General features: G+C 39.8%; 1 protein-coding gene across 1 annotated transcript in view; it reads left to right on the plus strand.

Annotated features, from left to right (window-relative positions):
• The window catches only part of Adam10 (ADAM metallopeptidase domain 10), a 116,494-nt gene extending 100,543 nt beyond the window's left edge, over positions 1-15,951 (plus strand). The window contains exons 11-16 of the mRNA XM_021206021.1: positions 1,515-1,665; positions 2,642-2,825; positions 3,585-3,693; positions 4,585-4,805; positions 12,107-12,233; positions 13,725-15,951. Coding sequence (XP_021061680.1) covers positions 1,515-1,665; positions 2,642-2,825; positions 3,585-3,693; positions 4,585-4,805; positions 12,107-12,233; positions 13,725-13,819 — 887 coding nt within the window. The 3' untranslated portion in view covers positions 13,820-15,951. The remainder of the gene's footprint in view (positions 1-1,514; positions 1,666-2,641; positions 2,826-3,584; positions 3,694-4,584; positions 4,806-12,106; positions 12,234-13,724) is intronic.
• Positions 15,952-27,956: the final 12,005 nt, after the last annotated feature.

Below are 27,956 nucleotides of genomic sequence, written 5' to 3' on the forward strand. Positions count from 1 at the left end.
AACAACAATATGAACTAACCAGTACCCCCTGAGCTTGTGTTTCTAGCTGCATATGTAGCAGAAGATGGCCTAATCGGCCATCACTGGGAAGAGAGACCCCTTGGTCTGGCAAACTTTATATGACCCAGCACAAGGGAACGCCTGGGCCAAGTAGTGGGAGTGGGGGGTAGGGGAGCAGGGGCGGGGGGGGGGGTTATGGGGAACTTTCGGGATAGCATTTGAAATGTAAATAAATAAATAAATAAATAAATAATGAGTTATAGGATAAAATTATCTGATATCCTTAGCAAATAAATGATGTAAAAAATAAAAAACCAAAGTGAACCTATTCTATAGTAAAATAAATGATAAATCACCTAAAGCAACAATAGTGGAAGGGGTGCGGTTAGGAGAACCTTTTTTGGAAATTGATTCGGTGACCAATTATTGAAAGATAGTTCAGGAAATTTGAACATGGATTTGTGTGGTGATTTCAGAATGCTACAGAATAAAAAGTGGTTGCAAGTAAGTAAGAGAAGAAAGGCATTCATGGGAGGTGTCTTGCTGTGAAAAGACACCATGACCAGTACAACTATTACTAAGAACACTATTTAACTGGGACTGGGTTACAGGTTCAGAGGTTCAGTCCATTATCAAGGCAGGAGCATGGCAGCATCCAGCAAGGCATGGTGCAGGAGGAGCTGAGAGTTCTACATCTTCATCTAAAAGGCTACTAGGAGAAAAACTGGCTTCTAGTCAGCTAGGATGAGGGTCTTAAAGCCCATGCCCACAGTGACACACTTCCTCCAACAAGGCCACACCCACTCCAACAAGGCCACACCTCCAAACAGTGCCGCTCATATTAAGACCACCACAGGAGGTCGTTGTGCTAATTTTCTTACTACTTTTATGTATGTTTGAAAACTTCTGTAACAAGCTTTCCTCTTTTCTCCTGGTTGAGAAACACTAACTTCGTTTGCATACATATGATACACATGTGTAGTCAGCAAAGCTCAACTGTAATGTGACCTAAACAGCAAGTTAGGTTCTATAAAGAACATAGGAAGGATCCATGAGGTCAGTCTTCTCACTGTGTAGAAACAGGGTGGCATGTTGAGGCTGCAATTGATGTTTGTAGCACTGCCCATACTAAACAACAGGTCTCCTGATTTTCAGATTCTGTTTTTTGCCTTACTTACCCATTAAATTTCCTTTTTATTTTTGGTAAAACTCTAAAGAGTTTGTCAATTTTATTTATTTTTGTGTATGTGGTGTTTTGCCTGCATGCATGTCTGTATTATATGTAAGCTTGATTCCCACAGATGCTGGAAGATGGTGCCAGATCCCTTGGATCTTGAATTATAGACAGTTTTAAGCTGCCCTGTGGGTGCTGGGAACTGAAATCAGGTTCCCAGGAAGGGCAATAAGTGCTCTTAAATAAACTGTCAAGCCACCTCTCCAGCCCCGAGCTTGGAAATTTTGAAGAAAATTAATGTGTACATACAGTGCTCACCTTGTCCTGTGTCTTTCCTCAGAATCTGGCCAGCCTATCTGTGGAAACGGGATGGTGGAACAAGGGGAAGAGTGTGACTGTGGCTATAGTGACCAGTGCAAAGATGATTGCTGCTTTGATGCCAACCAGCCAGAGGGGAAGAAATGCAAGCTGAAGCCTGGGAAGCAGTGCAGGTACCTACCTTGCCAACCCCAGTGATGCCAACGTCCCTGCAAGGCTACCCACAGTAGTTAGGACAGATGAAATGCTGATATCAAGAGAGCTGTATGGCCATGGAAGTTTGCCTCGCTTTGTTGTATCGTCTGTTATTTATTTATTTATTTATTTATTTATTTATTTATTTATTTGGAATGACAGCATCCTGTTTTTGACATTTGGAACAATTCATAATTTAGTGATTTGGCTATTGAAAAAGAGAATGTGAACATGTTGCTCAAATGCATGAATCATCTAGTTCCTAACAGTGAAAACGTGACTGTATTACTTTAAACTATTTAGGTGAAGTGGGGCATGTAGGTTTCTGTGACTTAGTACCATATCATCATTTCACTGTCAAATGTAGTCATGATTAAAGGAAATAGACTACAGTTTACACAAACTTTTTTTTTTTTTTTTTTTTTTGGTTTTTCGAGGCAGGGTTTCTCTGTACAGCCCTGGCTGTCCTGGAACTCACTTTGTAGACCAGGCTGGCCTCAAACTCAGAAATCCGCCTGCCTCTGCCTCCCAAGTGCTGGGATTAAAGGCGTGCGCCACCACGCCCGGCTTACACAAACTTTTTAAATGGTTAGTTAGTGAATCCAAGTTCAATTTAGTACAGAGAGGTGTAAATTGATTAATGTGTTATGTAGCTGTGGGGGAAAACACTAAAAAGTTTTCTAATCCTGAATTTACCTCACAAAAGGCAGATTAATAATACTGATTTTAGCATTTTTGACTGTGGAAACCATATACATAATCATCTTCTTAGACTTGCTAGACTGTCCAAAGAGAGTAGCTTGTTACTAGTAATATTTGAAGTTGTATTCCAGTAATGTGCTTACCACTTAAGAGGTGATGTGAAAATTTATGATGTGAAAATATGGCTCATATCTAGGTGTATAATAAATAGCTAGTGATTTACTTTATCTGATTATTTAACACTTCTCCTAGTCCAAGTCAAGGACCCTGCTGTACAGCACAGTGTGCATTCAAGTCGAAGTCTGAGAAGTGCCGGGATGATTCTGACTGTGCAAAGGAAGGGATATGCAATGGCTTCACAGCCCTTTGCCCAGCATCTGATCCCAAGCCCAACTTTACAGACTGTAACAGACACACACAAGTGTGCATTAATGGGGTAAGCACTTGATTTAAGATGTTTTAAGTTTTATTGAGCATCCTTTTTTAGAATAATGGTTGCCACCCATCAGGTAACTATTCTGGGGCTCCCATTCAGTAAGATCCTTATCTGTTCCCCACAAAACCTGGAATGTGTGTGACACAATTGCCTGGTGGCATGTAGTTAGCTCCTGACTCACCTTTCATCTTTGCAACTATGTATTTTTGGTATTCACAAGAGTACAGCTAGGCATGTGGTCTTATCTGCCCTGCTTTTAAGTTGTATAAATTAATATTTCAGGAGTCTGAATAAAAGAACTCATCTGGTCATTTTCTCAGAGTGTGAAATCTTCTGAGCGCCCATGGCTAAATGTCACTCTGTTCTGCATGAAGAAAACTTCCTTTTTCTCTGCTTATAGAGCAGCCATAGTAACCAACACAAATGTGGAGCTGCCCCTTCCTCTACTTTTATATAAGTTTTTTTGTTTTTCCTTTTATTGCTTTAAAAGTTGTACAGATTTCTTTCATTTGCTCTCAGATTTATTTATGTGGTATTATTGACTCTGGTGTTCATCTGTGGGTTTGTTTTGTGGTGCTGGGGATCAGACCCAGGGCCTTGCATGTGCTGGCAAGTGCTTGCCATGGAGGCGCAAACCCACCCCTGCTGTTTGTAACTCCTGTTTCCACTTTATTATTTGACATCAGAAGCATATACCTACCTAATACCATGAACAGTCTTGATTGCACTGAGATGACATAAAATTTGCATTTCCCCCAGCAATGTGCAGGTTCTATCTGTGAAAAGTATGACTTGGAGGAGTGTACCTGTGCCAGCTCTGATGGCAAAGATGATAAGGAATTATGCCATGTTTGCTGCATGAAGAAAAGTAAGGCTTTTCAATAACTCCTCCTAAAATCAACTTCCAAAATGGTTTTTTTTTTTTTTCATCCTTTGGGAATGAGGTTTACTGAGAGAAAGGCCTTTGAGACTATGATGGAGCCTTGATGTGGGAGAGCATAAGAAAGGGACAGCAGTATCAAAAATAGCTTAAAAGAGCTTTAAAGAGAAAGAAGCTCCCCTTTAAAACCTGGAGAGAGGGGCTGGAGAGATGGCTCAGCGGTTAAGAGCACTGACTTCTCTTCCAAAGGTCCTGAGTTCAATTCCCAGGCACCACATGGTGGCTCACAACCATCTGTAATGGGATCTGATGCTCTCTTCTGGTGTGTCTGAAGATGGCTACAGTGTACTCATACATAAAATAAATACATAAATATTAAAAAAAACCTGGAGAGAAGCCTGTTATAGCTTATAGAGAGACACAGAGACAGACAGAGAGAAACAGAGAAAGACCTAGAAAGAGCTGCCATGAGAGTGATGGCAGAGGTGGGATGGTGTGGGGCAGAGAAGATCCTTGCCTTTCATTGTTAAACAGTTTAGACAGATACTTTGCGGATAAATCAGTTCTTTTGAGAAAAATTTAAATGTAGCATTGCACTATGGTCTTCATAATGTTGCTAAGTAATACATTAAACCAGATCTTGTCAGCCTTAGGAAATAATTTATGTAAACATACCTCAATGGTTTTAAAGCCCTTGCAGGCACTAAATCAATTGTTTGCTTATATTTTAACATTTAAGGTAAATGAGTAATGATGTTACTCTAACAAACAAGTATAGATCTGTGTAACATGGGAAAGAGTTTAAGTTGTCTGTTTTTTTCTGAGACTGTCCTGCCAGGTATTCTGACCTCTGTTTATGTTTGGTACTTCTTTTTCCAGTGGCTCCATCAACTTGTGCCAGTACAGGCTCTTTGCAGTGGAGCAAGCAGTTCAGTGGTCGGACTATCACTCTGCAGCCGGGCTCTCCATGTAATGACTTCAGAGGCTACTGTGATGTTTTCATGCGGTGCAGATTAGTAGATGCTGATGGCCCTCTAGCTAGGCTGAAAAAAGCCATTTTTAGTCCACAACTCTATGAAAACATTGCTGAGTGGATTGTGGTAAGTCTAGTCTTCATTCATAAAAACCTCAAAATGTTTGATCTTAATTTTACTTGGGCAGAGGTCACCAATATTGGAGGATGAACACCTTACCTGTTTATACTAGAATCACTGTATGTATAGTCTTTGAATGTTTAGATATCCCTGGCTCTTATTTCCTTCTGCAGTGATCTGCATATCGACCTGAAAGTATTGAAAACTGTGTTAGGTGGTGGGAGTCATTCTGTTTCCCTCCGCTGCTTTGCTTACATTGTCTCTTGCAGGTACATGTCTCTGGTGGTACATGTTAGTGTTTTCACTGGGCTTTTGGGAAAGAGCTACTTGTTTTTCTTATTTCTCTGTTGTTTCAGTAGAACAGATAGCCAGCTATGGGTCCTACCTTGTTCAACAGTAAAGATGAAAAAGAAATTTTCTGAAGGCTTTTTTCCCTGCATTTGTTGTTGTTTTTCTTCTGATCTTTCAGTGTAATTTCTGGGTCTTAGTCTTGTCTGTGATAGATGTTAAACATTGTAAGATCATATGTAGAGTCAGTTAGAGATCCCTTAATGGCTGTACTGCTTACGCAGTCCTTATCTATTGTATTGAATTTTTAAGTTCACATTTCTCAAAATTGTAAAATCATTGACTTGAGGGGGCAACTCAGTTAGTAGAGTGCTTGTCTACTATGCATGAGCCTCTGAGTTGTTAGAACCAGTACTCATAAAATGGGGTGTGGTGGCATCTATGGTTATTCCTAGCATTTGGAAGGTAAAGGAGGAATATTGATGCTTAAGGTCTTCCTCACATAGTATCTAGCTCAGTCTGTATTATGTAAGAAGCTGTCTCAAAACAGAGAAACGAGTTTGATGACAGCCAGTGATACTTGAGACCCTGTCTCAAAACATAACATAGCAAACCTTTGAAACATTGTATTTCCTGTGGTTTTCTTAAAGAATTGCTGAGATTAGCCTAAATGTTCATGCATTCCAAGTGATTTGTGTAGGAGACTTACTTTCAAGTGGCATGTTTAGGAACATGCTATACCTAAAACTAAGTAGTTTGCTTTAGTTTGCTTTGTAAATTGATTTAGAACTCAAATTCTTCCCTTTACAAGTTTTTTTTTTTTTTTAAGTAGATTTTAAAAAAGATTCCTTTCTGTGAATCAACAATGAGAATGCTTATCTTATGTTCTGGAATGATTAATTAGACACTATATGTGAGTGAGGGTTAACACATGCCTTTTATTTTATAATGTCAATGTGGATATATTATCCTCAGCTAGCACTACCCACAATGCCTAGAGTGCAGACCGAGATGCTTTAGTGAGCATTGGCCAGGTCAAACAAGACAATAAATGCTGAGTTTGTTTTACATTATTTGTCTCATCTGATTTTGTGCAATTTCCTTGCATAACAAGGTTTGTTTTATATTAATGATAGTTTGAATCTTGATGTCCTATCATTTCTGTGGTAATATATATTGTTAGGCTATTCTGCTATAAGAGGCTATGCAAGAAGTGAAGGACTTCCTTCACTGTGTCTTTTCCAGTGCTGCCTGGTGTCCTTTTGTCTCCGTTGATGGTGCTCTATGACTCCTTTTCTCCTCATGCAGTTCTGTGGAGTCTGAAGAACCTTGAGAACACTTCAATATTTTATGGGTACTGTTGTTGTCATGGAGATAATTCTTTTTTTTTTTTTTTTGTGGAGTGTTGTTTTGACAACCATGTTTAGATTTTTCCAGAATATGCTCTGCTGAGTTTGTCTAGCTAGGAGGCATTAGCTTTAGTGCCTGCTAAATGTAGTTCTTGAGACGACTGCAAGAGTGTTCACCATTAAATCTGTTGAGATCCTGGGCCATTATCACCTGTTTAAGTGGGATTTGAGGACATCAGTAATTCTTTTCCAGTTTCTGCTATAGTTGATATGGTCTTATTTCTCTTTGCATCTTTTGCACTAGGTTTGATGTGGCAAAGAACCATTTTTTTTTTTACTGCTTTTGTTTTTTGTTTTTGTTTTCGATTTATCATTATGTGTCTCCTTCCTTTCATTCTCACTGTGCTGTGACTTTTTTTTGTTTTTTTTTTTTGTTTGTTTGTTTGTTTGTATTTTTTGTAGCACCTGCAGTTTTAATATAGGAATTGTTCAATAGCCTGGTCATTTACTTTAAAACATGCCATTGTTACATCAACAAATACTCTCTTACCATATAATTTAGTGAGAATGTTCGCAGCCTAAGAGGAATATGCTAAATTTCATTTTTTTCAATTTTTTATTCGATATTTTCTTCATTTACATTTCAGATGCTATCCCGAAAGTTCCCTATACCCTCCCCCTGGTGCTGTGACTTTTTATTTAAGTTTGCCAAAAGATGATGATGATGATGATGATGATGATGATGATGATGATGATGAATCCTTATACCCCTTTTCACTAATCCCTGGGCTTCAGGAGTCTCTCTCCTTTCAGCCTCTAAGTAGCTAGGTTTATACACACTCCTTTATTTTTTTGAGGCAAGTCTTGTATCATAGCTCTAAACCTGGCTCTCTATATGGCCCAAGCTGAGCTCCAACAAACAGCAGTCCTATAGCAATCTCCAAAATGAACTAACACTTACTTTCTCCCTCCCTCCCTGCCTCTTCAAGATAGAGTTTTTCTGTCCTGGAACTCACACTATACATCAGGCAGATCTGTTTCCTCTCTCCCACCCAAGTGCTGGAATTAAAGGAGTATGCCACTTCCTCCTGGCTCACTTTCTCATTTTTTAAATCAATTTCTGTCTCTGTATTTTGTTCTAACTTTATGAATGTTTATTTTGAGTAGGAGATTTAGGGCAGTGGTTCCCGAGAGGATCACAAACTACAGTTGCTCTCAGGTTGCTTGTCCAGTGCCTCTGAGAAAACTGAGGCCAGTGAGATCCAGACAAGTCATGGAATGCATATGTCTTTGTAGCTTTGTTTTCAAAACAATCACAGGAACATTTACTCACAGAAGGATTATAAACCTGGATGTCCTTAGATGTCATTTGGTATCCATTGTCCAAGAACATCAGCTATTAGTGTCATCACAGGGCATAGACCAAGTAAGTCAGAGCTCTTAGAATTGGTCCAAAGTATCTCCATGCCCATGATGGCTAGAAGAGTGCCTGGATCCCCCAGAGCTGGAGGTACAGACAGTGTGAACTGCCTAGGGGTCACCGAGAATTGAATTTGGTTTCTTTTGGAATTGAGAGAGAAGGATGTAAGTTCAGAAACTCAGAGTATAGCATATGGAAGATAGGCACATGGAAGTGTATTTCAGTTTGGTGTGTTGTTTTCATAGAAAACAGTAGGTTCTATTGGAGAAGTCTTACATTTTTTAAATTTTTTTTGTTTTTTGTTTTTGATTTTTGTTTGCTTTTGGGGTGTGTGTTTGTGTGTGTGCATGTGCGCATGTGGTGCTGGGAACTGACCCCAGGGCCTTACGTGCTTTAGACAAATTATCTGCGACTCAGCCATTGCAAAGTTCTCTTTAAAAAGACATTACAACTTGATTCTTAAGTGCGGCAGTAGCAGATATATAGGAATATTTCATGGAGAAGAAAGTGTATGAATCTTCTACACGAAAACTGTTTGAAAAGTCTTTTGAAAGCTTAGTGAATTTTAATGACTGACAAAATACTCCATTTAAAAGCAGGCCTGCTCCTTGCCCTGCACCCTGTCTGCCCAGGATGAATTTCCTGTGTGCTCTTTAGGGTCTAAGTAGAGCCCTGCTGCTTTGCACTCTCAGGCTTCCTTTCCTGCTTTCCTTCCCCGGTCCTGGGCCGTCCAGCTTTAGGACAAAGAGTTTAAATGAAAAGGGGGCAAAATCAAACCCTTTGTTTGCATAGTTGTAGCACTGATAGCCGAATGGAAGGTGTTAGGAGCACAGGTGGCTGGAGACAAAGTGTTAGGAAGAACACAGAGAAGCACTAAGGATGGAGGTAGCTGCTCTGACAGCACTAGGCCTCAGCCTCAGTGGAGCAGGACTACCATTGCTCTTTACACTAAAGAGTTGACTGCACTACAGTTTTCCTGGTATTTACTAACAGGGATCCAGGAATGCTGAGCTTCCAACATTGCTCACAATTGTCTTTGGACTGTTTGGACAGACTGACAACAGTCCTGTACCCTGCCTCTTGATAAATAGCAGCTATGTTACTTGAGAGTGAATAAAAATAGAAAAATAAAAGAAATCCATAGAAAACTTCTATAATTAGGATGATATAGCATCCTGAGGACAAAGAAGAAAGGAACTCTGAAAATTGCTTTCTATAGCAAATGAAAGAATATTTTAGAAAACTAACAATCAGCCGGGTGTGGTGGCGCATGCCTTTAATCCCAGCACTCGGGAGGCAGAGGCAGGCGGATTTCTGAGTTCGAGGCCAGCCTGGTCTACAAAGTGAGTTCCAGGACAGCCAGGGCTATACAGAGAAACCCTGTCTCGAAAAACTGAAAAAAAGAAAAAAAAAAAAGAAAACTAACAATCTAAGATAGAATACAAGAAGTAGATTAAAGAGCAGATTGTAAGTAAGCTCTGGATCTTAAAATGAACATTCAGCAGAATACAAAAGTACACCTGAGCACACCTGGAACGGCTGGAAAACAACAGAAACTGATGTTTTGTCTTTCTGGACTTTTATTTTACTCATAGATCATAAACCAGCACAATAGTTGTCTTAAATGACTTTGGGGGAAAAGAGTAGATTGTAAACCCATGGTTTCTAAGCCAAATTCAGTCCTATCAACATGTTTTGTGTAGTTTGCACATTGCTTTTAGACACTCTAAACAAGTTTGTCAACATTTACAATAGACTTCATATAGAAATTCAGATTTGTAACTTCTCCTAAAAAACAAATCTTTGGGAGGGAAGATTGAGTTGCATTGCACTTTCTTGCCAAGTGGACATTGCCACAGTGAGCGTAAGAGTGACAGACTGGAAACTCCTGTCACAGGCTATAGAATACAAAGGAAATAGAAGAAAGGTGGTTGTGGGACTCTCTCATACACACCTGCAACCCGAGGATGGTCAGAGACTGACGAGAAGCCACTTGCAGTGTAAACCGTTCTAAGTTCATTTTGAATTCAAAACAAACTTGCCCTCTTTCTGTTTTCTGTTCCCTTTCTTTTCTTTCATATTTTTGGGGTGGAGGTGGGGAAAGGATTGAGACAGAATCTCCTGTGGCCCAGTCTAGCCTCAAAGTGAGTATTAGTTGAAGCTAAACTCCTGCTTCTCCTGCCTTCATTTCCCTGTTGCTGGAATCACAGACATACCACCACATCTGGCCTCCCACTCCTTTCATTACTTTTAATTTTCACATCCTGTGTAGTTCAGTGTTCTGTGTACCATGGACGTGCCTGGTATCTGCAGGGTCCAGAAGACAGTTATTAGATCCCTTGCCACTTCAGTTCCAGATGGTTGTATGAACTGCCATGTTGATTCTGGGAATTGAACCTAGATCCTGGAAAAGCAGCCAGTGTTCTTAAACACTGAGCTATCTCTCCATCGCCTTTACATAAAAACAAACAAACCTAAAAGTGTGGAGTGTGTGTGTATGTGTGTGTGTGTGTAGTGTGTGCATACGTGCGCATGTTGAACAGTTTGTTCCTAAAGCCATTGGGTGATTCTAAGCAAGGTAGGAATCCATCCAAAGTGTGTATTGTACAGCTGCAGAACCACAGAGATGGCTGGCTAACAGTTGAGCCTTATGTGCTTAAGAGGATGTGGGGAAGAACACAGTGTGGCATGGCATCCCCCAAGTAATGGAAGGTGAGTGCCATGTCAGAGTACAAGTGGAGTGAGCAGGTTCTACAGTGAGTTGCCTCTCCTATGTAGAAGGCAAGTTCCATGTCAGAGTGCAAGTAGGGTAAGATGGGGTCTTCCTAGGAGGCGAAACACTACAAAGAATCAGGCTTCAACAGAAACATGGGTGGTCCAGGACTCAGGTATTGAACGATGAACCTGGAAGTTTTTGTGTCACAAAGTAAGTGCTTAAAGAACGAGGTGAGGAGAGTGTCAAAAACCCCATGGTGATGGTGGTATTGGGTTATGTAACCCATTGTATAGAGTAGGAAACTCCAAAGGAACAGTAAGTAAATAAATGATAATTTATGGGGAATGGAATGTATACATAGTTCCAAATTACATCTCCATAAAATACTCATTGATTCTACAAAGGAAAAGTATATTGTTGATTAAGTCTTGTGGATAACATCACAATCAAGTAATCAAGGTTAGCATCAGAGTGATAAAGTCAGAGTCATATCCCCTGCGTCAGGACGTGGTAAAAGTACAAGATCCCTGTTGTGATACTCCCAATGCATAATTAGAATCTGATCATAAGAAACAGCAGAGAATTCAAAGTAAGTCATTACAATCCTGTATTAACAACTGCCCTGGAAATGTCAAGTGTCCAAGTCTTAAAGGCCAGAGGGAGCTGTGCTACCCTTCCAGAATGAAGGACAGCAGTAGGGCCCAGCAGCACATGGTGCTGAAGATGTGATGATACATCTTTGATGAACAAGGCCTCTCCAGGAAAATGCTCCATATCTTAGAGTTAATAAGAATTTGTGCGCATATATCTGTCTATCTCTCCAACCATCTGTCTGTGGTCTGCATGTGCGTGTGCATGTATGTGGGAGGTCAGAGTTTGATACTGGGTCGTGTTTTCCACCTATTTTGTTGTTGTTGAGATAGGGCCTTTCATTGAACATGTAGGTTTCTGATTGACAAAACCGCAAGCCCAAGAGATTCTCTTGTCTCTACTCCACAGTGCTGGGATTATAGGTATATGCTTTTACTTACATCTGGCTTTTTTAGTGTTAAGGGATCTGAGCTTGGGTCCTCATTTTGGTGACAAGCCAGGCCCTTTACCAATTGAGCCCCATGTTATGGGACTTTCATGGGGAATAGTGTGGTGCATAAAGCTGGGTCTGATTTTTGAAAGTTCTTTGCACTGTGCTTACAACTTTTCATTATATTAGCAATTCTTTCAAGATGAAACAAAATTTTTTTTAATATGAGGGAGCTTATATATGCAGAAAAAGTGACTTGGGGTGTTTTGACATAGCATGTGTTTTTATTTTAGGATCTGGGTAAACAGTACAGAGTTAGTAAGTTGTGTAAAGCCTCAGATGATAGAGGCATTTTGAATGTTTTGCTAGAAACAATGAGTAGTAATTGCATAAGTGTTACAGTAATCTGCATAAAACCCAGTGTGGACATTCAGAAATTGAAAATTGTGAATATTGCATATGGTGGATGTTAGTATCTGCTGTCTTAAAACAGTTTAATTCTGTTCCTGTCAGGCTCACTGGTGGGCAGTACTGCTTATGGGAATTGCCCTGATCATGTTAATGGCTGGATTTATCAAGATTTGCAGTGTTCACACTCCAAGTAGTAATCCAAAGTTGCCACCTCCTAAACCACTTCCAGGTAAGGTGCTGAGCACTGGGTGCTGCTGTGAGCAGAGCCAGAGCTGTGGGCAGGGAGGACGCAGCCTCAGGAGGCTTTAGTAACAGAGTTTAGAGGGCTATGTTTTTGATAAATTGCCTGACAAATGATTGACTGGCTGTGTAATTGTTCGTCAGTCCAATCTAGTTATTGACTACCATTGTAATGTTGATCTATCCTGAGTGCCAAGAAACATTTGACCAACATTTTGATCTTTGGTTGGATCCTCCTTCCTTGTTTTTGTCTCAGTCTCTTCCCATACCTTGTTTATGTTACAGTAGTTAAGGTGATTTTAAATTATTGGTATTTGTATCTAAATAGTTAACGGTTCTGATACCATTTGTAATGTCTGTGTTCTTGAAATAGTTTCTGGTAGGAAGCACATTTTCCTCTGCAAGAGGCTTACTGAGAAATGTAAGTCTGAATGTAGGGAATCTTAGCTTCAGATGTTAAGAACCTGTCAGATAGTCTCCACCCTTCCCTCTGGAGGACACGGCCACTAGGACACTTTGAGCATTTAAAGAAGACAGAAGGGGATGGCTGTCCTGTTGCAGTTAGTCTGATCAGTTTCCCTTCCCCTCTCCAAGGTGTGTGGCTAGTCATTACAGGTGTGGGGAAGACTGCCTAAGGCAGTGGCAGGGGAGCCAGGCCTGTGTGCTAGTGTGCCTCTCCTCAGGAAAGCCTTGCCTCAAAGTGGTTTCTTCTACTTTGTATTTCCCCTCAGCTGTTCCTTGCATTTCCCCGTGTTAGGACAAGAGTGCCCAGGAGTCATGGTGGGGGTGGAGGATGTCTGATCTGATAAACTTGCTTTCTTAAGTTTCCTGAGTCAGAACCCAGGCACTTGTGTGAGTTCAACACATTTCCAAGAGCTACAGGACACTTTTGAGGCACGGTTGCCATGGTGTCCTCCTTCATTGGAGCAGATATTGCACTTGTGTATTGACACCTCTGAAAATGATCGTCACTTGTTAAATCTTCATAAAAGTGCTGACTTAAGGACGGCTTTAAAGTCTTCATGATAGACTGTTTGAATGATTTGCCATCCTGCTGTGCAGACAGGCCTCAAGTGTCTGTCAGGGCTCCAGTCAGAGATTCTGCTCTCAAAGCTAAAATAATTTTGACTGGTTAGTCTAATTCTTTAAGTACTTGAAATGCGCCTCATCTCCACTGAGATGTGCTGTTAAATATTAAATATGGATCAGACTAAAAGACTTAACATAAAATAGTAAAATATTTTAGCAATTTTTATATTGAGTACATGATACAGTTGGTATTTTTAACTTGAATTGGCCTAGATAAAATAAATATTAAAATTAATTTTTATTTTATTATGGCCACCAGAAAACTGAAAAGTGTTACAGGGCACCTATTTCTGCTGGTCAGTGCCAAAGAATAGCCTGTCTTGGTGAAAGAGTGCTTCCCTTTTGGAGATCAGGAGGTGGTGTTCAGGGAGATGTTTTGCTTTCCTTGCAGGCACTTTAAAGAGGAGGAGACCGCCACAGCCCATTCAGCAGCCCCCGCGTCAGAGGCCCCGGGAGAGTTATCAAATGGGACACATGCGACGTTAACGCAGCTTTTGCCTTGGTTCTTCCTAGTGCCTACAGTGGGAAAACTTCACTCCAAAGAGAAACCTGTTAAGTCATCATCTGCAAATGATACCCTTACAGTTAATAGTTGAAGAAAAAAATGGCAAGAGATCATGTCCTCAGACCAGGTGGACTTACTCAAAATTTAAAGCCTGAAAATTCCAATTTGGGAGGGGGGGGGGATGGAAAAGGAACCTAATTTTCTCATGAACAGATATTTTTAACCTAATGGCACAAAGTCTTAGAATATTATTATGTGCCCCATGTTCCCTGTTCTTNGTTGCTGCATTTTCTTCACTTGCAGACAGACTTGGCTCTCGATAAACTTTTATCACAAATTGAAATATNTTTTTTTCAACTGCCAATCAAGGCTGGGAGGCTCGACCACCTCAACATTGGATACATCACTTGCCAATGTACATACGTTGTTATATGCAGACATGTATTTCTTACGTACACTGTACTTCTCTGTGCAATTGTAAACAGAAATTGCAATATGGATGTTTCTTTGTATTATAAATTTTTCCGCTCTTAATGAAAAATTACTGTTTAATTGACATACTCAGGNTAACAGAGAATGGTGGCGTGCAGTGGTCCAGGATTCTGTAATGCTTTATGCAGGCAGTTTTGAAATGAGAATCATGTTCCCTTTTCTTATGGTGGAGTTGGTTCTTACATACATCTTTTTCCTTGTTACATGGCTGCTGCAAGCAGGAGAGGCTGTGCTGAAGAATGCAGCTGATGGCTTACAAACTGGACAGCAACAGCATTTGGCTTCAGAGTCAGTTCTTTTTGTAGATGTCTGATTTCTGCTTAGTATTTTATACCTTCTAAATCAATTCCATTTTTAAATTGCTAGGTGAATTTTTCATGCCTTGGAATTATGTTGGAAATGATGAATTTTCATCTGTAGCCTGCTTATTACTTTGTGTATTCCATATACTTCAAGCCTGCTAATTCTGTTTTTATCCAATATGGAAAAGAAAATCAGTGTCTTCATTGAAATACCTGGACAGTTAGTTCTTCAGCACTGTCACTGGTCACTGGTAACCACTAGAGATGGGTGATTTGCTCAGCNGGTAGTTGAAATTGTAGATAGGTTTTTCTGACGTTGGTTTTCCCCCAAGACATTTTAGCAACAATGAAGGTAGACAGCACAGTGTCCCATTACAAACTTCTTTTTTAAGCAGATAAAATATTGGCATTTTAAAGAAAGAGAAAGCAAAAGCATTTAATGTATTAACAGGCTTATCGCTATGCAGAAAATGGAGGGGGCATTAAAAAATGTAAGCTTGTGACATATTCATTGCTTCTGTTTTCCAGCTACATCACTTAAATTAGAAGTCAGCAGCAGNGATCTTCCTGGCTTTATAGGAGGCAATCTANAGAAGGCTGACAAGATTACTGTGTTTGGCTTTTTTTTTTTTCCTTTTTTCTTAAGAGTCTAAGGTTTANACAATCACTCACAATGTGACGCGAGCCAGCAAGGCCAAAACCGCTAGAGAAACAATGGGATCTCTCCTTGTAAACTTGTACAGTATGCGNGACTTTTTTCAAAACAGCTTTTTGTACATGATTTAGAGACAAATTTTGTACATGAAACCCCAGATAGACTATAAATAATTCTAACCCAACAAGTAGGTAGCTGTGTATGACACTGCTTTAAATCATTCAAATGCCTTTGTTTTTGGACTGTGCAAAGGTTGAAAGTGGGTTTGCATTTCTAAAATGGTGACTTTTATTCTGCAAGAGTTCTTAGTAACTTCTTGAGTGTGGTAGACTTTGGAACATGTACATTTTTTGCTTGTAATGTTATCCTGTGGTAGGGTTTTGCCCTATTTTATTTTGAGTCTAAGTTAAATGTTTTCTGAAGAGATACATGCACTGAAATGTTTCCACTACAAATCAAGATGTGGTTAAAAAATGAAAGGACCAGGACCCGTGAGATCTAATACTACTGTCAGTTTAATGTCCACTGTGTTTTATACAGTATCTTTTTTTGTTGTTCACTTTGGAAATTTTTACTAAAACCTGCAAAAAATAAAGTATTGTGCAAAGATGTAAGGTTTTTTGAAACTTGAAATGCATTAATAAATAGACTTGATGAAATCAAATTGAGATCTATGCTCTTTGGACTCAGACCCATCAGAAGTAACCACCATGCTGAGTGAAGGACTGTTCAGAAAGGTCTCTCCCGTGCAAGTGAGGGCATCACTGCTACAGTCCAGAGCCACGGTGCGCAGTTGATTGCCATTGTCACACATACACTGCATGCTGAAAGTCAGCACAAAGGCTTCTCACTGTTTCTAAGCAGTGTCCAAGACTTGTCCTAGTGAAGAGCTAAAGCTAACTGGAAATTTGCAGTCTTCTTTCTGTGTTATCAAAGTTCTGACTGGGTGCTAAGTCCTTTCTTAATGTCTAATTTATCTGGATGTTGTAGTGCCTATCTGTAATTTCAATACTGTAGAGGCTAATGTAGGAGGATCGGGAGAGAAAAGACAAACCTAGGCTATATGCAAGATTCTTTCCCTAAACAATCCTGGTAAAGAAATTACCTAGTATGCACATGGACCTTGTCTTCAATTCATAGCTCCCCTGCCAGTTCCCCCACACAAAAGAAGACTTGGTCTAATGAAAATGTGTTTGAAATTCTGAACTAACATTTTCTTGTCTTATCAGATTTATTATATATTGTAAGTAGAGAATTGACATTGTAATATTACCTACAAAAGAAATTATTTTGTACACAGGATAGTGCCCTTTATGGAATAATATGCCCCAAATTCCTATTTTAAAATTAAGACTATCTATAAATATTGGCATATATTAATTAAATATGTAATACTTTGTTTTTTCTTTTGTTTTTGTTTTGTTTTGTTTTGAAGTGGAAGTCTCACTCTGTAGCTGGCTTTGAACTCACTGCCTTTGCCTTCCAACTGCTGGAATCAGGGGCACTTATATTTGTGCCTACTTTATCATACCTTTACAGTAGAGTTACTTAAGAATTGGGGGGGGAGAGTTTTGTTTTGTTTTGTTTTGTTTCCCCATGAAACTGGTAATTTTTACCAAGTCAGATAATTGCAAATTGTTGCTGCTTAAATTTCATTTGGAATTTATTTTTGGTATAGTTTTCTAAATTTCAACACCAGTTTACAAACAAATATATCATTATATATCATTACAGTTTCAGGATTTAGTGATTTCCATAGCACCAGGCAATATGTAGACCGGGGAAGGAAGGATTTATCTAAGGAAAAGACAGCTTTACAAGATTAGTCTTGGCTTTTCAGTATCTTTAATACTTTGTTGTCTAGGTACTTCAAATTTGTTGCATTCATAGTTGAATGTAAAACTGAAGATTTGCCCAAACTGAGCAGTTTTCTATTTCTAAGTCAGGTCTTGGGCTGCTATTGTTTTTTAAGACTTAACTGTTGCTCTCAACATGGTGTCTTTGGTAGATGTGAGGTGCATACTTGTCCTTGAAAAGACCTTTAAGTTCTCTTGGAGTATTTCTAGTCAAAGGTCTCAGAGCATCTCGGAACAAAAGGTTTAGGCTTTCCCAGAGCCAGGGAGCAGGGAGGATGCCAGTTTGAAGCAGATGGTAAGGATAAATCATGTCTGGAGAAGTCACCAATGCTGTAAGAGATTATAGGAGGAAACTTTTTCTGTCTTGGAAACAAAAGATCATCACTTTGCCCACAGTACAGCTTTGTTTTTTTTTTTTAGCATTTTAGATTCTCAATTAAGAACTCTCAAGCCAGGTACAGTGCATATGCCAGTAGTCCTAACTACTTAGGCTTGAGGTAGCATTGCTAATTCCCTAAAGATAGAAGCCAGGCTGGGCAACAGAGCAGACGGGTTTCCAAACAGGCGAGCCACATCAGCAACAACAAAATAAAAACCTCCAGTTGATTTTTTTTCCTCATTTATTACTAGTATAGCATTTTTATTATTTCTGGAGCCAGCTCTTTAGTGAGACACAGATTAATAAACCTTTGTATTCTGTATTCCCATATGCTTTGTGTTTTCAGACATACACCTATGTGCTATTTTCATTAGAAACTTGTGTATTTATAACTGATAAGCTTTTCAGAATGTGTTTTCTTTTAAAATGCTACTGGATACTAGATAAATACAAGAGGGTTGAACGCAGTGTTTATTACCTTCTCTGTTCGGAAATCCGTGTGAAAATGACAGGGCTAATCCAACACAGAGCAGGTGAAGTGAAGAGTGTGGTAACAAGAATACATTTTTGGCAACTTGGAACAGATGGAGGTGTCTGCGTGGTTTGGCAGCTCCAGGGTCACCACATTCTCAGCCTGATGTGAAATGGGCAGCTGGGCATGGGATAATGGATGCTCTGGTCTCCACTGTCAAGATTTCAGGGCACAATATGTGAGTAAATACATGTGACTCAAAGTATAATTTGTAATCTACCTTTCTCATTTAGCAAAATCGTTATGCTGTATTAACCATTCTGATGGCCGTAATAATCTCACCCTATGGAGGTATTGCATCCCTTTTTAATCACTTCCCCATTGTTTGGATATGTAAGTTCCAGATTGTTCATTGTTTTAAACAATCCTTTGTGGAAATCCTAAGTCTAATAATACAGTCTTAAAACTAGAGTTTTGGGTTAAAGGTGTTTGAAAGGTCATTGATTTAAAAAGGTGATAGTGTCTTTGACTTTAAAATATAAGAGTTTCTTCTTAAAGAAATATTAGGAGTTGAAAATCTGCCCCCACTTAAGTTTATTAGAAACAACAGTAGAAGACTGTTTCGTTGATTTCATGAAGGCCAAAATTTAGTGCTCCAGCTGTGGTCTTCAAATACTGTTTTCTTAAAAGAAGTCAGACTTCCTTGGATAAATGGATAATTCTGGGTGTAGGGAAAGATATGAACAACAACAACAAAAAATTGGTCACACCAGTCTATACAATGATTCAGGAAGCACTTTGAAGATAATTTTAGCAACAGTAAAAATAATATCTTCAAGAGATTGAAACTCTGGTTTTATAAATTCATACTTACCTTTGGAATGTGAAAAATTTAAAGACATGCTGGCCAAAAAAACTGAAGAAAAATACAGAATTGTGATGTTGCCATTTTCCCCTTCTGAGATTAAGGGGTAGAGAGGATCCCCTCCAGTTGCTGTCAGCCTCAGGAAGAGACAGCAGACCGAGGACACCTCTCAATGGAAGCACATCTCTTCAGGAGCAAACCCACCGAATACGACCATATCCTGATCAAGCTTCCAGTTCTGACACCACTTCCTAAAAATAGAAGGAGCAAATGAAGTCACAGGGGAATTCAACACAATCCAGGTTTCAGAGAACTGCAGAGCAAGTGACCAACAAAAATTCAAAGAAAAAGATTAATTAGAAGGGACTTAGCTTGCCAAGACTTATTTGGATTCTGCAATGGGAGAACTTAAAAGATCATTAGGGATATGTGAGATATGATTTGATAGTTGGTGATGGTAAGAGATTACAGTAATTTTTAGTGTTAATTTTTTTAGTTAAATTTGGTGTTAAATTTTTTTAAATTTTTTGCTAGGTGCTGTGGGTTGAGCCAGGGCTTCATGTGTGCTGGGCATGTATCCTACCACGTGAGCTACACTCCCCAGTCTACTTGTGAGAGTGCCATTCTTAAAGGAATTCCATATCACTTAGAGATACAAACTGAAATATTATTAAAGTGATGATTAGTGTCTTCAAATGTCTGTAAAAATAACTGAAGAATTGGAGATGGTCAGTGTGTGAAAGAAAGTTGAAAAAAGATTGTGAGTTGGTAATTGTTGAAGCTAGGCAATGGGGGTACTTAACAATTCAGCATACTGTTTTTTCTACCTATATTTAAATGTTTTCATTAAAAGTGTTTTAAATATGGATTGAGTTCATATAGAGGTTTACTCAAGGCTGTATTTATAACCTGTATTCACGATGAGTTTCATAATGATTTTTTAGTGGAATTAAGCTTGAACCAATCAAGCTAACATGATTAATTATATTCTGCTCCAGTTCCAATGAATGATTAATTGATTTTGAGGGTAAAATTTGAAACTATCAGTCATTTGGGAGTCCTCATAAGTAGCTGTTTGATCCCTCACTTTCACAGTATTGTGTGACTTGCTAACTACTTAAGGAAAAGAAATCTCTTCTGTTATACATCAGGAGTAATGGTCAAGTTACCACAGTAAACTTACAAATCCTACCTTGGGATAAATGTTAAGTAGCTCAGTACAGTAAACTGGAGTCCCATCTTTCTTGTTTAAGTGACACTGATCCCTGGAGGTTCAAATGTATCTTTTAAAAGGTATCCTGGGATTGCCTTCCCCCTCCCCCACTATAAGGGGATTAGAATAATTTGGCATGATGTGGGTTGTCTGTCATGAAAAGTGAAAAAAATGTTTTCAGTTTTCATTTCAGGAAGGCTGAGTCTGCTTAGCAATGCTGGTAGACTCGGCTCCTGTGCTTGTCGTAGCGTGTTTTACTGGTCTTTTTCCCCTCTGACTTGGGCCTAGGAGTTAGCCTTGTGTGTTACTGATGTCAGCTTTTACAAATTAAAGTTTTGTATGTTACTCATGTTTCCTAATTTAGTTCTGTGATAGCCCTGGTACCCATATTAGCATCTTTGTTAACACTTTTCTGCCCCCTCTCACCATATCAGTAGGATTGGAATTCTGTCCTATACTATGCATAGTTGCTAAACTATGTGGACTGGTTATTCATTTCAGTCATTCACTGGACAGATTGTTTGAAAAATTATTTACTTTAGTGAAAGATGGCTCAGCAGTTAAGATGGCTGCTCTTTCAAAGGATCTGCTTTTGGTTCCCAGCACCCACATTGTACCTCACATCCAGCTGTAAATCCAGTCCCAGGGGATCAAAGGATATCTTCTGCCAGCACAGGCATACAGGCATTCATGTAGGCAAAACACTCATACACAGAAAACAGAAAAAGTACCTTCTTTTAAAACCAGACATTAAAAAAATATATTTTAAATACTTTGTATTCTTTGGCAGTTTTATACGTACATGTTTATATTCACCTACAATTGCTTGGCTCCAATCCCAGCATGTATCCTGTCCAGTTTCCTGTTTATATTCTTTTAAAATAACATACTATGTCCACTTAGTGCTGCCTGCATGAGCATAAGTAAGCCATCAGTGGCCAACACACACACACATACATACCACACACACACATATACACACCATACCAACATATACACCACACACGCACACACACACACACACACACACACACACACCACTCCCTATCACCCATCAATTGTTAATAACTCCTCAGCTAGAGATAGAGTCTCATGGCTGCCATCATATCCATGATGGAGTTGTTGACTGCCTGATCTTGTGCAGGTGCAGGTGACCACAGCTGCTAGAAGACAGCATTTCCCAGCACTCCAACCCACCTTCTGTGATGCTCTCTGTGAGCCTTTTGAGGCTGAGTGAGTACTCAAGTTACTCACTGTATGTTGACCAGGTATGGGTCTCTTCACTGACTGCTGCCCATTACAGAAAGAAGCTGCACTATTCTACAGATATAAACACTTAGATGGCAGCTTCACAACATGTCCACTTATCAAAACAACAGTAGTGGGTTCCCCTATTATGGCTCATGTCCTCCCCACATGTGGCCCTTTGTCCAGTATCAGGCACAAATCTTCTCTTATTTATTCTGGTGTGTGTGTGTGTGTGTGTGTGTGTGTGTGTGTGTGTGTGTGTGTGTACAGCTTTAAGGAGTCAGTTGCAGCCTCCCACCTTGTTGGGGTAGGGTGTTTCTTTTTTTCTGCAGTTGCATTGGGCTTTCCAGGCTTTCTGTTAGCTTCTGGGCAATTCTGCCTTTGCCTCCCATCTTGTCGTCGTACTGGGATTACCACAAGGCCCCACATCTGACTTTTTATATGGACTCCAAGAATCAAACTTCAGGATGTCTGTTTTGCATCCTTTTATCTGAGGAGCCAGCCCCCCACTGGCTCTGAATGGGTTATTTTTTATGGGCTTGGTTGTGCAAGGCCACTACTACCTAAGAATAAAGTAGTGAACTTAACCATGTCCTTGTCCTGGTGGAGCTTGTGGTCCAGTAGGCTAAATAGATGGTAGTGTTAATCAAGCACACATGGAATTAAGTGTGCCATCCCAGCTATGGTAAGTGTTGAGGGAAGAGGCAGGGCCTAGCGAGAAAGGGAAAGGGTGTGCGAAAACATTGCTGGAACCAGAAGGCCAAGTGAGGGTTAAATGGTGTGTATAGTGATTTTAATGATACTGGTTTGGCTGTATGCCGGCCATTGTGTTGTTAGATGTAACCCTAGTCATTTGGAGCCCTCTAAATATTTTTAATGTTTGTTTGTTTGTTTGTTTCTGCTTGACACTTGCATTTGTGAGCAGCTGGGATAGTAAACTAGCAAATGGCATGCTTGGTGATTCTCTTTAGGATATTGGCCTAGTAGTCTAGGAGATATAAAAGACTCTTGGACTTTTAAACCATGACCTCAATATCATGAATGCTATAAACTTGGGCTCAGGACATGGAGCCTCCTGATAGACTAAATGGTGTACCTCTCATTTGCTGTCCCCACCTCCCCATTTCAAGTCACATACTGCAGCATTTGGCCAAACTCTTGAAAGAATGCCTTACACTCAGAGGCTTTGGCAAGTCCTGTTCACTCACTGACTGCGGTTTCTCCCTGCAGCCCTCCAGGGATGGGCACGTAGAGGTCAGAAGGTACCTTAGAGAAGTGGTCTTGGCAGTGAGTGCAGCTACAGGCTAGCCATCTCAACAACCCCTATAAAAGGGTTCAGAGCAGAGCTGATAACCCCAAGACACAGCTGAGGAGTATAGGGATCAAGCACAGTGACTTCCTAACATGAAAAGATGTTGAATTGTGGATGAAGGATGCTGGGGGTTAAAGTGTGAAGGATGGTGTCAGTTGCTAATTGCAGCAGTAGCTACATTTATAGCTGACAGAATCTGTAAGGAAGGAGCTGATTGGTCATTACCTATGTGACCTTGTAAAGGCAAGTAAAGCTCTTGGTCTCTCATCTGTGAAACAAGTATAATATTAACTGCCTTAAGGAAGTGTGCTGACTTGCTATGCACTCACTGATAAGTGAATATTAGCCCAGAAACCTAGAATACTCAAGATACAATTTCCAAAACACAAGAAAATCAAGAAGGAGGAAGACCAACACGTGGATACTTCATTCCTCCCTAAAATAGGGAATAAAATACCCGTGGAAGGAGTTGCAGAGACAAAGTTTGGAGCTAAGACAAAAGGATGGACCATCCAGAGACTGCCCCACCCGGGGATCCATCCCATAATCAGCCACCAAACGCAGACACTATTGGATATACCAGCAAGATTTTGCTGAAAGGACCCTGATATAGCTGTTCCCTGTGAGGCTATGCCAGTGCCTGGTAAATACAGAAGTGGATGCTCACAGTCATCTATAGAATGGAACACAGGGCCCCCAATGGAGGAGCTAGAGAAAGTACTCAAGGAACTGAAGGGGTCTGCAACCCTATAGGTGGAACAACAATATGAACTAATCAGTACCCCCAGAGCTTGTGTCTCTAGCTGCATATGTAGCAGAAGATGGCCTAGTCGGCCATCATTGGGAAGAGAGGCCCCTTGGTCTTGCAAATGTTTTATGCCCCATACAGGGGAACACCAGGGCCAAAAAGTGGGAGTGGGTGGGTAGGGGAGCAGGGTGGGGGAAGGGTATAGGGGACTTTTGGGATAGCATTTGAAATGTAAATGAAGAAATATCTAATAAAATAATTTTTTAAAAAGGAAGTGTGCTGAAGAAAGAATATATATAAGGCACCTTGCATGTGGGGGATACCCAAATACCAACCTGTGTTTCCATGAAAAACTGCATATTGAGCTAAGAACATTCAAATTCCTGTTAAGTCCCTTCTCAAATAACCATGTGCTTAAAGGATGGTAGATCTGTGGTTAGTCCAAGTCTAGGAATAGTCATGTGTGTTAGATGAGTGTCTTAACTTCTTGTTGCTGTAGTGAAATGACCTGACCAAAACAACTTAAGAGAGAAGGGGTTTACTCGGGCTTACTGTTGAGGGGTCTGGTGCATCCTGGAGAGAAGCCAGAGCAGTGGGAGTGGGAAGCGACTGATCACACAGCATGCACAGCCAGGAAGCGGCTGCTCAGTTCTCTTTGTTCATTTTCTATAGTCCTGGATCTTCTGCCCAGGGAATGGTTCCTTCCAGAATCAAAATGGGTCTTCTCACACCAATTAATATAAGGAATATAATTACCTACACACAAGCTCAGAAGTCCAAAAGTGATTCTAGATCTTGTCAAGCAAGCTCATAACAGGAGGCATCATACCAGCTTTCTGTTGTGACAAAATACCTGAGACAATCCACTCAGAGAGAGGAAAGATTCATTTTAGCTTATTTTGTTTGTTTGTTTGTTTGCTTGCTTGCTTGCTTGCTTGCTTGCTTGCTTGCTTGCTTGCTTGCTTGCTTGCTTGCTTGCTTTTCTGGACCAAAAGCATAATTTTGAGCTCTGGATTTTTCAAGAGATGAGTTGGATAAAGCAGGCATCATAAGTGTTTGAAAAGAAATCCAGAAGAGCATGCGTGTGACAGAAGAGACAATGGAAAGTAAGGAGTTTCTGAGATGGAGAGGGACTTGTATCTGAGTTCTGGGAGGCATCAGTGGTGAGAAAACACACTTGCAGGATGGTGTATTTTCAAGCTGCAAGAACAAGAGAGGAGCAGGAGAAAGAACTGTCCTGACATTGGTCTGCTCACTATCTGCACTGCAACTCCAACTTGGAAACTGGCCATCAGGGAGGGGGAAAAGGACAGTGTAGAAATGGACTTGGGCAGACCTATAGCTTGGCCCTCCACTTACACTTCTTGGTTATTCTTGTGGTTGGTTGGTGGTTTTGTTGTTTGTTTGTTTGTTTTGTTATTTTGAGATGAAGTCTTACTATGTAACCTTGCTTGGCTTGGGACCCACTATGTAAACAAGGCTGGTCTTGCACTCATAGAGATCCACCTGTCTCTACTGGCCAAGTGCTGAGATTAAAGGCAGACACCACCATGCCTGGGTGTTGCTTGTTTCCAAAGTCAGCACAGTGCTGACCTCAAATTTACTATGAAGTAGTCAATGTCTTTGAACTTCTAATCTTCATGCCTCAACCTCTCAAGTGCTGGGATTACAAGTGTATCCCAGCACACTAGGTAGATATAGTGCTGAGTATGGAACCAGGGCTTTGTGCTTGCTAGGCAAGCCCTCTGTCAACCAACCTACTCCCCTAGCCTCTGTCTCACCAAGTTTTACAGAAGGATCTAAGAGTGTTTCCATTTCCTTTTACTTGGTGGTGGTTAATTAAATTCATGTTTACAGAAGAGTTGGGAAAGTCTAAAAGAATATGAGATCTCAGAAGAACATTAAAGCAAAAACAGAAGACTGAACATAAATCAAGATATATTTCAATACCTGCTATTCAGACAAGAGATACTTACTTGTTCTTCTGTCTGTGAAGGGCCTTTGGCCTGCCACTCTGCAAAAGTCTTTTCCTTTCTTGAGTGGATCACATCACCATCTGCCTCGACAACTCTTCTATAGTCTGCTACTAAAAATAGTAAGCAAATCTCAGCAGATCTGGGCATGGGAGTGGGTGGGAAGAAAAGACATTCCAGTGCTCTCCCATGGAGAGAGGCTATACTTATGGAGGAGAAATGAAAGCAGTCTTGAGGTCTGGTGTGAGGAATGAAGCAGGGGAGGAACAGAATATTTTGGTGGGAGGAAATATGTGTCTAGTTTTCATAACTTGGTAAAAAAAAATATTTGGTTGTGAGTAACAGAAAGGGGAAAGTAGCCAAACTCTACCAAAGAAGCCAAATGAAGGAGATGGAAAGGGACATTTGCTCTATGTATAACAATAAGGATACATGAAAAGAATAAACAATTAGTAAAGGAAGCCAGTAAGATCATGAGGTCTCATTATTACACTAAGTATAAGTGGGCCAGATTTTCCCATTAAAGTCAGAGGCTTTATGTTGAGTAAAAATTTTAAATTACGGATCTATAATGTATCTAGAAAAATATTTTTAAAGGTTTAAATTTTTAAAATTTATTTGAGTGGTGTGTGTGTGTATGTGAAAAGTGAGGTCAGAGGGCAAATTGCTGAAGTCATTCTCTTTCCATTGTGTGAATCCCAGGGATCAAACTCAGATTAGCAGCTTGGCAGCAAGTACCCTCACCTACTGAGCCATCTTGCCCACTCTAAAATAAAGTTGTAACTTTAAAAAAATGTTGACAGTGAAGAGATAAAAATAGTAAGGCATAATGAAAGTGGGGATAGTGCAGTGGTAGAGTATTTGACTACTAAGTGTGAGGGCCCTAGGAGTTTGGGCTTAAAACCACTATAAAATGCATTATAAAGAACATTTATGAATCAGAACCACATTAATAAGCTTATGATAATCAATGGAACTGCAAATATAATTTAATAAAAATGGAGATTTTAAAACTTTCAGGGTTGGTTCTAATTTATAACCAACAAACTATCTATCTATTTATATCTATCTATCTATCTGTTTGTCTGTCTGTCTATCTATCTATTTATTTATTTAGTCAGGCTTGGACCTCATGACCCTTTTGCCTCAGCTTCCAAGTGCTAGAATTATAGATGTATACCAATATATCCAGCTAGCAAACTCAGTTTATTTCATATATATATAATTGTAAAATAAAAAACAGAATTTTCTTTTCATATACCCAATAGAACATTGCAAGGACTTACAATTTACTTGATTACAAAGAAAGTCTTGAGAAATTTAGAAATTGCTTGTCTTTATAGCAACATTCAATAAAATTGGAAATGATTTAAAAATAACCAAAAAATCTTAATTGTTGAAGAATTAAGCTTAATTAATTGAGCTTAATTAATTGAGAAATTCATCCTTGATAACCTTTAGTATAAAGAAGAAAATAAAGCAAGCCCTTTCGATTATCTAGAAAACAGTGAAAAGAAAACCGTTTTTATATAAATTCATGCAGAAGAACATGGACAGGCTTAGAAACCACTATCATCCAAGAAGAAAGACTAGGGGCTGGGGAAATGGCTCCATAAGAGCACTTGCTTGTCACTATAAAGACCTGAGTTCAAATCCCCAACACCCATGTAAAAATCCTTGTGTACCTGTAACCCCAGCATTGTGGAATAGACAGAGGTTGATCCCAGAATCTCACTGGTACGCCAGAAGAGAAGAATTTTAGATTCAACAACAGACCACGTCTCAAGGCAATAAGGCAAGGAACAATGGAGAAAGATGTCAGCCATCTTGCTCTGGGTTCCTCCTGAGCACACAAGGGTACACACACTCACATACTCGTGTTCTGTCACCATATGCCAACACACACCACCACACATTCACTGTGCTGGGGTTGAACCAGCTAGGCAAGTGCTTTGAGCCACTCCAGTCTGTATTTGCATATATTTTAAAGAGTAACTCTAGGAATTCAGAGGAATGACACCATCCTCCTAAGTTTTTTTTCTTGATCACAGTCTGAGTTATTGAACTTTAAATCCTATACAGTTTGCAGACTGACTCTAAAGTTAATATTGAACAGAGCACTGTGTCTGCTGTCTATGGTCAGTGGCTTATGGCCATTCCAAGTACCTCAGAATTGTTCTAACTGGAGAGTTGTTGCTTTCTGCTTTTATGGTAGCCTTTATTTTATTCATTATTATGGTCGTATGTCTCTCTGAATCTTTCTTGCCTGAAGGTGCTTCACAACTCTTTAAAAATAAATGTGATGTGTAATATAAAAGCCGAGGTTCTAAGAATGTTACAAGCAAAGGCACAAAATACATGGTTTTACAGCTATAACCTTTTCTTTAATTAAAAAGGATTAAGGGCCAGCAAGATTGCATAGTGGGTAGAGGCGCTGCCAAGCCTAATGTTCTGAGTGTGACCCACAGAACCCACTTGGTGGAGGAGAGGGCCATTTCTCAAAGTCCTCTGACTTCTACATATGTTCCCGCCCACTCTGCCACAAGTAAACAAACATAATTTTTAAAATTGTTGGGTGTGGTGACTTATGACTGAAATCCCAC

Source organism: Mus pahari, chromosome 10, assembly GCF_900095145.1.
Source record: "Mus pahari chromosome 10, PAHARI_EIJ_v1.1, whole genome shotgun sequence".
NCBI classification, from domain to species: Eukaryota; Metazoa; Chordata; class Mammalia; order Rodentia; family Muridae; genus Mus; species Mus pahari.